Here is a 12,054-nt window from a genome sequence, read left to right as displayed (position 1 = left end):
GTGCTGATGGCTACGGCATCCTTTGAAATGCATAAAAAATTAGGATGGATGGATGGATGGATATAAGGATAGCTAGACATGTGATAAAGCAAATACAGCAAAATGTTAATTATAGATGACAGGTGGGAGGAATAAAGATGTTTGCAGTATAATTCTTTCAACTTTTCCACATGTTTAGAATTTCTCATAATAAAACGCTGGTGGGGGGAAAGAGTCCATGTTGTCTGATATTGTGAAAAGGATTAAAACTAAAAATTCAATTAATTCAACATGAAAGTGTTTGAAGTTTAAAGGATTTCGATAAGAGTTTTGCACGCTACTTTGGATAGTGAGGTATGCAAGAAGAGGATAATTATTGCATTTGTATTTCTAATGATGTCTAGTTCCTGGCCTTCACTGAACCTCCCAATTATTTTTTGGTCCTGGATCATCCTTAGAAAACTGTCAGGAATACCAATGGGCACAATTATTGAAAGGTCTCCACCCCCTCACTTGATTTTTTCGCTCTGGCAAATGCTTTTGTGATTTGTCCTTAGCAATTAGAATTTAATCACCTTGGCTAAATCAATATGCAATAAAGAAACCAGAGGCACTCTTTAAGCAGCCCCATCTCCATAATAAGTACCACCGCCTTAGTCGTGTTCTTGTCCTGCAGAGGTCATTCCCTGTCAATACCCTGCCTTCCTCGGCACAGTTACATCGATCACAGCCGTCACGAGCTCATTTCAATTGCCTCGATTTTTGAATCAAGTTCATAATGAATTTGACCACCTTATCCTTTTCCTAAAGTTAAAATGATTTGGCCAATTCCACAACTTCCTGTGGTTCAGGATTTTACTGAATTTTCTTAATCAAGCAGGAAGTCTTAGAAATGATCTTCAGAATAAACATCTTGCAACGGGGCACCTGAAACGCCCACAGTAATCTCTGTTGTCAGGTTACCCTGGGGAGGGGATGGGACAGGGGTGGTCTTTCCCTTGGACATTCTGAGCACTTGCCTTCTTTTCGTTACACCTGATACTCTGAATTCTTTTTCCAGGCACTTTTCTGACAGGCAGGGAAATGATATCTTACATTAAAAAAAAATTAAATAACACTTCTTGTCTCAAATAGGCACAGAATGATGAAAGAGAGAAATGCTGGACACTAAGGTCCTATGTGTCTGTGACCCCAGAGCTGGAGCTGCCACCATGGAGGGGAGCAGTGGGGGGGGGGGGGGGGGGCGATCTGCCCAAGAGGAGGGCTGATGAGCCCCGACCCTCCCCCTCACTCTTTCTGGTCATTCCTTATCCAGGAGGAAGCCATTTGAAAGTACAAGGTGATATTCAAGGTGTCTTCCCTTCTGAACTTGACAAACAGTTCTACGTGAATTGCTTAGACTGTTTTGCATAATCTTATGTAAATTGAATCAATTAAACACCCACCAAAGTTGTCTTGAGACATAGGATGTTTTTGTATAACCAGAGGCACAAAAATGTTTGTCCATGGCCCAAGGTGGGAGGTGTCAGTGACGTGCAGGAATTCAGCCACAGGACAAAAATGAACTGTCCTTTTTAAGAATTGTTGAAACCTAATGCAGCAAGCATTTCCCATCGGCCGTGAGAAATGATCAGCAGTTAAGGGCGATGTATGGCCGTAACATCTCTCCCGCAGTCTTCCTAAAAATGACAGTCTAGCAGCATAAATTACGATTGAATGCAGCCTGCAATTTCCTTTAAAACAACCACCACCTTTGGATTTCCTGCTGCGGGGCACCATTGAAGGAAACATCATAGTGAGTTTCAAAAGAGAATTCGTCGAATATAGGAACAAGGAGCATGTCTGCATTAGATTAGCAGGCCTCTGGCTGGAGGGTAAAAACTACCATGGAAGGAACACAGTGCGAAGACGGAGACATAAACAAATAAGAGAAACGTCTGTATCCACCATCATCAGGCTCTGAGGGTGTTGTAAAAATCATGACGCGCTGTACGGGAACAATTGATCTTCTAAGTAAATTAATAGTACAAGCTAGATAACAGGAGGAAAGGTTTGAGGACCCAGAGCCACTTCTGCAGATACCAGCAAGTACTTCAGAAGCACCTGTTCACTGCCATGCTATTGAAACCACTCATCGCACCGCCTTCTCGAACATATCGGTCAGGGATGAGCCTCTGTGATTTGCAGATTCGCTGTCAGACTCCTTATCTGGAGAATGGTCAGAGATGTGCTAACCATCTAGTCACCATCAAAGAAACAATGCGAGAGGGTGGTAAAAAAATCAAAGTCAGGTCACCAAGGGCATGTCTGTCCATTCAACTTCTGTTAATACTTCTTTCCTAGTCATCCTCTATTTACGGAGTGCCCACAAAATGATGCTAGGAGCACGGATTGATCAACTACAATTCATCAGGTTTTTGTGATGGCCTTGTGCAAAATGAAGGCAGCCCATCCATGGGTTGAAGCAGAGAGTTGCTACCTGCCGGGAAGTTACTTGACAAAAGGAAAACTTGCCAGTAGGAGAGAATGATCCATAATGAAGTATGTCATACCACCAGGACACGTTTTGGAAAAGAGAACCACGGAGGGACGACAGGAATAGTGCAAGCTATCAGGACAAGGCCATCTTTTTCCAAAGTGACCGCTGTTGAGCTTTTTGGGGGGAAGGAGCCCCTAAAGGTCTCAGCCCTTACCTGAGAACACCAGTGCCAGAGCCACAGTCAAAGCGGAACTCCACGTGGCCCCCTGCCATGTTGATGGACACAAAGTCTTTGCTGCCCGTGTCGTAGCTGTAGAGGAGGACACCATCACCCGAGTCCGGCCGAAACGTGATCTCAAACTCCATGAAGGAAAGGTAATGCTGGGGCTCCAGAGGCCAGGGTGTTGCAGCATAGGATCTCAGGGACTCTCTGAATTGAGGGATGGTCAGGGTGAAAGCTGAAGAAAGAAGCGTGCTGTTAGAAATCCCTCTGTGGCAGAACTAGCCATGTTCTCTTCCTCCTGGGTACGGAGCTAACCTACATTTCCCAGCTGCCCTGAGTGAATTGGGTAGTATAACTGAATTCCGGTCAGTGGATTGTGGGTGGGAGTATTATACGCATCCCAGGTCTGACCCCTAAAACTTCCCACCATCTTCCATGCACCCTCTCGTCCCTCACCTGCTAGCTGAATGCAGGAAGCAGGGGAGGATTCTAAGGGCCTGGCAGAGCCCTAGAAGGCAGGGCCTGTGTCCCTGAATGACTGCATGGCACAGAGGCCACCCCCACCCAAACTCCTCACTGACCTGCAGTGATGTGTGACGTGAGCAAGGATCAAGCCTTATTATGTTAGGCTACAAAATATAAGATGATATGTAACAGCTTTGACTTACAGGAACTCACATGCCCTCTTCTAGGTGATCTGAGATCTGAGATTATTCAGTGCTAAAGAAAAATCCCCCCCAGGATGGTGTCTTAGGTCCAAATTTGAATCAATGGTAGAAAAGTTAAAACATGTTCAACTCAGGCCATCTGGGGGGTGCTCATTGGTTAAGCACCCGGCTCTTGATTTCGGTTCAGGTCAAGATCTCACTGTGGTGAGATCGAGCCCCACATCAGGCTCAGTGCTGGGCATGGAGCCTGCTTGGGATTCTCTCTCCCTCCGCTCCTCCCACACTTGCACGCACTCTCTCTCTCTTCTCTCAAAAAAAAGTGTCCAACTCTGCATGTTTGCCAAAATCTTTGAAATCTCTGAAATTTCCCATGATTCTGTGTGTTTGCATATGCACATGTGTTTACGCGTATAGATACCCACATATTGAGACAGGTATAGTATCGAGAGGTGGACAATTCACTAGAACAGTAACAAAAAGAAGAAAGATTACTCTTGTGCCTTCCCATTGTTAACGACTCTGCGTGTGTCTTCCCCACATTTTCTCTGAACTTGTCAGACATTCTCAGAAGCATGAGCTGCAGATGCTCTGAATTCAGTCTGATACAGACCACACGCATAAAGGCTTTTCAAAGTTATGTGAGGGCCAAAAGGAGCCCACCAAAGCCTGGCCCAGAAGCATCTTAAAATGAACCTATCTTTGGTTGGCTTGACACTCTGACACTCAAAGGCACTCCAATCTGATAAAAAAACAAAACAAAACAGATTCTCCCATCTCTCCCAACAATGTATAAATTTTAATCCCATAAACATTTATGGGACTTGCTAAGAGCACGCTGATGAAAAATTACATCGACATGAATTAACAGGGCAGGCAAAGTGCAGTCAACTTGCTTCTTTCTCACCATCTTCACAGTGTCGGCCTTTAAACCCAAGGGGACACAGGCAAATGTAGGCGTCGGCTTTGACTGCTGCACAGGTGCCACCGTTGATGCACGAGGCTTCGTCACAGAGTCCACTGCTGCACTCCCCTAAATACAGAACAGGAAGGACAAAACCGATTCATCGCATGAGCCGGTCCAAGACGCTGGAGCTGACCACACCAGCTCTGAATAAACACGCTCAGCTCCCACTCGTGTTAATTTGTACCCCTGCCCAGCTGCAAAACAGCCTTCAGGGTAGGTGGAACGTACCCTTCATTTTAGTTTGATTTTGGCCTGTTCTTTATGAAGAGCCACAAAGAATCTTTAAAACATGGCGGACACAATAAATCAAATAGTAAATTGTTTGGACAATTTTATGACCACCGACGAAGACGAATGAGTTGTTTCTGCGTTAATCCATCTGTCTCTTGTTTCAACAAGAGCGTGTTTCAATCCCTTCCGTGTCAACATGGTGTTTCTGTTCCAAGCATTCTAATTTGTGTGGCCCCAGTTACCTTAAGTGCTACTGCCTTGTTGGTTCAAAGTTGAGGCAATAAGGGGAGCACGGAAGCCACATCTAACTTATTACCTGGCCTCAACCTTCCACTGCTCTGTCTGGGGCAGGAAGGGGCTGGGGCGGGGGGTGCTTCATAATACCTCAGCATATGCCTTCCAACATCCCTATTGCCACCTCCAAAACTGAGATCTTATGGGAGACAGGAGGGTGGCCTGGAGTAAAAAGCAGTGAGAGCTTCAACACCAGATGGGTCCATACTCTTTACCAAACACATATCAGAGAGGCCCATACAGGGTATACTCTCACTGTCAAGATCATCAGATGACATGGAAACACATGGACTTCTCCTGCTCTGCTTTTCTTCTGCTTCTTTGGTCCTCCTCTTCTCCTTGTATATAAGAAATAAATTTCACAGATGGGCCACTAGCTGGCCCAGAACAACACAAGTGAGTACTAAACACTTGCTCCCGGGGTAGGGACAAAGGAGCACATCTCCGACTGAGCCGTGAGGGGCCCGGCCCTGAGCCCCGCAGGCTGTGATGCTGCACCCGCCTGAACTGCAAGCCCACTTCTGGTGGGATGAAGAGCCTCCGTTGGCCATCTCATCAGGGCAAGCCCCCCATCCTTTTCTCATCCGTCCTCTGCATTTGTGGAGCTGACCCCGTCTTTTCTTCCACGAAGCCTCGCTGCGAGCGTGAGCAGGGCTGGGTATAGTGCAGCCAGCCGAAGAGGCCGACTTCAGGAGCCAAGGACACAGTTTAATTAAAGCCCGTCCAGATGGCTCATCGCCACAGCCGGGGTGGGCTGGCCTCAGCGAATTCCAGCCGGGGCCACTGGAAGCTCAGGGCAGAAGTGACCAGTGGCCTCTGCAGCCACCGCCTGAGAACATGGCCAGCATCCAGTCTCCTCGGGGTGATGGACATGGAACCATGAGAGCCGGACTCTCACAGCCCCTGAGCGCCCCCGGGTCTGGGCGGGCTGGGATTCTTTCCCCGAGAAGGGCGGCTCCCACAGGAAGAAACGAGGTTCTTGGGTTATTTTAGCTACACATGGAAAAGATATTACTTTACAAATTTGCATTGTGACTATCCTTTAAGAGGGGGGAGTGGGGTGGGGGCGTTGATGAAAGCAACACGGCGGCAGGATTCTGCTGGCAATGGTATGCAAGATGGCCCGTGAGCGGCGGCGTGGGAAAGAGGAACGGACTCCCACGGGGAGGGAATGTGGGGCTGGCTGGGGTGGTAGCAGAGGAAATGGACAGGGAGCGAAGACATGGGGAAGGGAGACCCAGCCAGTCCCTTCTAGAGCTTGAAGGCGGAGGCAGACCCTAGCAAGGCCTCCGGGTTCCTCGCCTGGCGGTCTGAAAGGACAGTGGCGGGAGTACAATGATGAGCACGGCTGTGAGCAGGAGCTGGTTTCTGAGGCACAGAGGACCTGGCGTTGGGAAGCAGACTCCGCTTCCCATTCTCTCCCTCCCTCTCTCTCTGCCCCTTCCCCGCTCGTGCTCACGCTCTTTCTCACTCTCTCAAAAGAAATAAACATTAAACAAACAGATTGCATAGCTTTATTTCAATGTAATTGTTTCCTACCATGGATGTTATTCTCTACATTTAAAAACATCATTTGTTTCAAAACATCCGGCTGCGCGGTCAGGGGAACATGTGACTCTTCATCTCGGGGACTGTAAATTTGAGCCCCATGTTGGAGGGGGAAATTACTTAAAACTGAAATCTTTAGAAAAAAAAAAGAAAGAGAAACATCATTTTGGGAAGAGTTCACAGGCTTTACCAGACTGCCAGAGATGTTCACAGCACACAAACAGTTAAGAACCTTTGGGTTACTAAATTGATGATCCTGGCAGCAAAGTCCAGGGATGTAGGGAAGGATGGGTGCAGAGTTTTAGAAAGGAGGAAAACTGTCAACTCTGAGAGTGGGAGGAAGGAAGTTAGTCGCAAGGTCATGTGCACAGAGCGCTGGCAGGACCTCATCATCAGTATATAACTTTTATTGACATTGAACCTACTAGATGCCAGCTTTACGCAAGACAATGAGGTGAGGGCAGGAGAGAAATTAGGCCTCCAAGGAGAGCACAGCAGGTGGGATGGGGCAGACTACATTAAGGACGCATGGACGGTGAGCAACCACCTGCCCCTTGCCCACCAATCCGTAACTGAAGCCAGTCTATTTCCCTGACTGAAGATCTGTCCACTCGGTCCACATCTCCACCACCACTACCAGCCTAGAGCAAACCGTCATTATCTCTGATCTGGATTGTCGTCATAGCCTCCAGCCAGTTTACATGTGCCCCCTGAACACCGCTTTCAATAAGCTTTCCACAGCCAGAAGGATCGTTTCAAAACACAGACTAGATCATGGTAACCACCTCCCCCTCATACTCCCACTGGGACAAGCCATTTCCTCTGCCTGGAATGATCTTCCCTCTCTTATCTGCTTAAAAAGAAATGCTTCAGATATCAGCTTTGTGTTATATGCTCAGAACGCTCCAGCCCATAAAATCCCCTTATTATACCCTATTATTATACCACCATTTCTTCTTTGTAACACGCTAAATTGTAATTTTTCATTGACTTGTGTGACTATTTGATCAGTTTGGTCTTTCCTTGTGGCAGCTACATGAAGGCTGAGGTAGGATCCTGTTTTCTTGTTCATTACTGTCTCCCCAGGACCTGGCATCATGACTAGCATTAAGCAGATCCTTAAAAAAGTATCTTGAGAGAAAGCATGAGTGAAACAGTGATAAACCATGGTGAGACCCATGGCCACCTCACACGTCTTGAGTCTCAAATAACTTGAGAAGTTGGTTTCCCAACTTGTCACATTGACCCAGTGGGGTGTGGAAATCTAAGACAGGATTGGAAAAGATGAGTTCCGGTTGTCTAGGTTTAAGAATTTGCGTGGAAATAATAAAAGAAAGTCTGGGCCAGCGAATGCGAAGTTTTGCTGAGATGACTGACTATTCTAGAATGTGGGTTTAGAGAGAGTCTCACTGCTGGGAATAATCTAAAGAAGGTGATGAAGGGGGAAGGCTTCAGTAATGAAAGGCCCCTTTGAGGAGTTGAGGTAGGCTTAATGGAGGTGGGGAGGGGGACAGAGAAAAAGCTGTGGTTGAAGATAGCAGTGACAAGTTAGAGATACCAGACAAAGGAACTGTGACTCTGCTACTGTCATTACCTTCTTCTGGAAGCCTGTATCTCCACCAGAAATTCACTGCTGTTTGTATGAGCCCAGTCTTCCCCCATGGTGGCACTGCATTTAATTTAAAAGAACTTGAATTTCTGGAGGACTACCTCAAAGTAAAGCAAGTATGGAGGTTGAATAACCAGCTCTGTTCTAGAACTCCAGGGGGAAAATGGGGAAAAAATGAAAAAAGGCAATGAGACTGATGCCTGCCATTAAAGTTCATCACAACGCTTGTAGACATCAAATAATCCAATAGCAGCTTCGGGTGGGGGGTGCCCAGAGCCAGCAAGATGGGCCCATTTGGTACCACCTGCTCAATGGAGAGGCTGGTTTTGCACCATGTGAGAATTTAAAATACTGCCAGAAATCGGTCCTTGCTCAACTTTGCAAGGTCTTAGCTACCTGTCAGGGGTCACCATGCAACCTCAAGACTGCAGATCTGGATTTCAGGACTGTTTCCCGTTTGTCCAATGAAGAGAAAAAAAACAACTGATACCCTGCTTAATGGGTGGAGCCAGAATATTAATAATAATATTAATAACAAATACTTACAACATGCTTGCTATATGCAAAGCACCAACTCATCTAGACAAAGGGATTTTAGGAGGAAGTTACTAAAAAAATTCATAGATTGAAGACTGAATTCCCAATGTGACTGCATTTGGAAATAGGGGCTTTGAGAAGCTAATTAAGGTTAAGTGAGGTCTTAAGGGGGGGACCTAATTCAATCTGACCAGTGTCCTTATAAGAAGAGGGAGAGACACCAGGGATATAGACACAGACACAAGGCCCGATGAGGACACAGTGAAAGAATGGCCATCTGCAAGCCAAGAAGAGAGGCCTCAGGAGAAGCTAAACCTTCCAGTGCCTTCAGCTTGCATTTCCAGCTCTCAGACTGTGAGAAAATAATGTTACTAAAACCACCCATTCTGTGGTATTGTGTTATGGCACCCCTTCCAGGCTAAAATGGTCACTGAGTTAACCGACCTTAGAATTATCTATCTGCTTTCAGTGACGGAAATAAATGTCCTTACTGCTTTAAAGACAATCCAAGTCTTTTCAGAAAAATGGTTCTGGAACAACTAGACAACCACATGCAAAAAACTAAATCTAGACACAGACCTTACACCTTTCACAAAAATTAACTCAAAGAGATCACAGCCCTCAATGTAAAATGCAAAACTATGAAACTTCTACAAGATAATGTGGACAAAAATCCAGATGACCTTGGGTAAGGCGATGGCTTTTTAGAGACAACACCAAAGGCATGACCCTTGAAAGAAATAACTAAGAAGCTGGATTTCATTAAAGTTAGAGAAGACAAGCCATGTCTAGGAGAAAATATTTCCAAAGGACACATCTGATAAAGGACTGTTGCCCAATATATATATATATATAAATCTCTGAAAGCTCAACCGCAAGAAAATAAACAACTTGATTCAAAAATGGGCTAAATAAAACCTTAACAAAACCTCACCAAAGAAGGCATACAGATGGCAAATAAGTGTATGAAAAGATGCTCCACATCATATGTCATCAAAGAAATGCAACTTACAACAATGAGATACCACTACATATCTGTTAGCATCTGAACTCTGACAACACCAAATGCTAACAAAGATGTAGAGCTACGGGAACTCTCAAACATTCCAGATGGGAGTGCAAAATGGAACAGCTACTCTGGAAGACAATTTGGCAGTTTCTCACAAAATGAAACATGCTCTTACCATGTGATCACCACACCATCACACTTCTTGTTGGTATTTACCCAAAGAAGTTAAAAACTGATGTCCATCCAAAAAACCTGCACACTGTTTACAGCAGCTTTATTCACAATTGCCAAAAACTTGGAGGTAACCAAGATGCCCTTCAGTAGGCAAGACAGACATGCCCTGCAGTACATACAGACAATGGAATATCATCCGGCATTAAAGAGAAAGGAGCCATCAAGCCATGAAAAGGCATGAATAAAACTCAAATGCATGTTACTAACTGAAAGAAGCCAATCTGAGAAAGCTACATATGATTCCAACTATATGACATTCTGGAAAAGGCAAAATCATACAGAATATAAAAAGGTCAGTGGTTGCCAGAGGTGGGGGGTGGGGAGAGGAATAAGTGAACAGAGCACAGAGGGTTTTTAGAACAGTGAAAACACTCTATACAACATAGGACGTACAACACCATGAGTGAGCCATAATATGAACTACGGGCTTTGGGTAATACTGAAGTGGTAATTCAAGTTCATCATTTGTAACAAAGGTACAAAGGCGTGTTGCTAATAGAGGAGGCTATGCATGTGTGGGGGTGGGGGATATGTGGGAAATCTGTGTATCTTCTCCTCAATTTTTTTGTGAAGCTTAAACCGCTGAAAAATAAAAATCAGTCCTAGCTCTGCCTGCTATTTTGGAGAAGTTATTTGACTTTTACAAGCCCTAGTTTCTTCATGTATAAAATAGGTATCGTAACAATTTCTACTTCCTAGAGCTAGCGTGAGGAGTTAATGAGAGGGCATATGAGAAAGTTGGACACAGTGGTCAAGAATTAGAATGTGACCATTTCTTTTGGAAGCAGAGAGCATACGAAACCTCTTCTTACATTACTGTGTTGGCTTTTCCACTGAACTGGGTGAGTAAGGGAGGGTGAAAGCACTGAACTGCTTGCTGCTTTGTTGGATGAGACCATGCCATGCTTCGTGAAGAGAGCCAAGGGCAACAGGACACAACCAAGGGTTTGGTGCGCCATATTGTTTATCCTATCTTGGTATTCAGATCCAGGTCATCATGTCTGCAAAGCACCAAGCTTGTCCCCTGGGCCCACCTCCCTCCTAAAGTTTGACCTTAGCCAGCTGCCTAGGGTTTCAATCCATGAAGCTTCTTACTGCCCTGGCCCACACCAGAAAGGCAATCCCACAAGAGCACCCTGGCCCACTGGGCAACCACTTACCCACGTCGGCCCCACTGAGTGCTTTCCCCAGTGGCCAGGGCCTCAAGTCGATTCGTTTCCCATTGACGGTGAGCGACTGCACACAGCCTTGAAAGCCTCTGTTTGTTCCTGTTGCTCTGACCAACCAGTAAGCACTGGGAGCCCCACCAAGATAGAGGGGCGTCCGGAAGGTAATTTTACTGTACTGGCCCTGTAAGAAAGAAGAAAACCGTAACTCACTAAACAAAATCAAAAGCCAAAACACAACAGATTTTAATGAGGGACATGGTTAAGATGTAGTTTACAGCCCCACTGCTTTCTTCCATCTGTGTTTATGTTTATGACATTGCCTTACTGGAAAATTAAACCCCTGGTTACCGTAGGAAACTCAGTGAGCTCCTCAGAGGGCTGTGTTTCGAGAAGGGATGATTTTGGAAGCCTAGAAGGGAAGGGAAGGTAGGTCAGAGCCAAGAGCAACCCAACGGGCAGGGTACTGGGCCGGGCATCCAACAAAAACTTTGTCTTTCCAGTCTTGACACCAACTTACTGTGTACCTTGGATGGTTCACAGGGTTATTCTGCGTCTCAAAAGATGATAATGCTAATTTTGTGTATATGTGGGCCAACGCTTACCTTTCCTATTCCCAGCCACCTTTATACTATATCCTGCAAGAAACATTGTGTGTGCGGGGGAGGATTGCCACACAGATTGTGTTGCAAAATATTTTGAAATTTGCTCACGGATACAACTTGTGTGTGTGCGCGCGCGCGCATGTGTGTGTGTGTGTGTGTGTGTGTGTGTGTGTGTGTGTGTGTGTTACTACGGTGAGGTAGGGACATTTCTAATCTTAGAGAAAACCACAAACTGGATTGCAGGTTTTGAGGTTACAAAACACAGACCTGAACATTAGGTGGGACAAAATTAAGGCACCCTTGGTCGTTTTTATTTTTTAAATTTTTTTTTTTTTCAACGTTTTTTATTTATTTTTGGGACAGAGAGAGACAGAGCATGAACGGGGGAGGGGCAGAGAGAGAGGGAGACACAGAATCGGAAACAGGCTCCAGGCTCCGAGCCATCAGCCCAGAGCCTGACGCGGGGCTCGAACTCACGGACCGCGAGATCGTGACCTGGCTGAAGTCG

General features: G+C 45.7%; 1 protein-coding gene across 2 annotated transcripts in view; it reads right to left on the bottom strand.

Moving 5' to 3' along the window:
- EGFLAM (EGF like, fibronectin type III and laminin G domains) overlaps positions 1-12,054 on the bottom strand; it is a 178,575-nt gene that overhangs the window by 33,320 nt on the left and 133,201 nt on the right. For both annotated transcript variants that reach the window (XM_019464217.2, XM_019464218.2), the window contains exons 13-15: positions 10,936-11,125; positions 4,254-4,379; positions 2,673-2,916 (exon numbers count right to left, since the gene is read on the bottom strand). In XM_019464217.2, the coding sequence (XP_019319762.2) occupies positions 2,673-2,916; positions 4,254-4,379; positions 10,936-11,125 (560 nt within the window). The remainder of the gene's footprint in view (positions 1-2,672; positions 2,917-4,253; positions 4,380-10,935; positions 11,126-12,054) is intronic.

The sequence above is a fragment of the Panthera pardus genome, unplaced genomic scaffold (assembly GCF_024362965.1).
Source record: "Panthera pardus isolate Hobbes unplaced genomic scaffold, ASM2436296v1 HiC_scaffold_2, whole genome shotgun sequence".
Taxonomy (NCBI): Eukaryota; Metazoa; Chordata; class Mammalia; order Carnivora; family Felidae; genus Panthera; species Panthera pardus.
The sequence above is the reverse complement of the archived record's forward strand: the minus strand, read 5'-3'. Positions and strand labels throughout refer to the sequence as shown.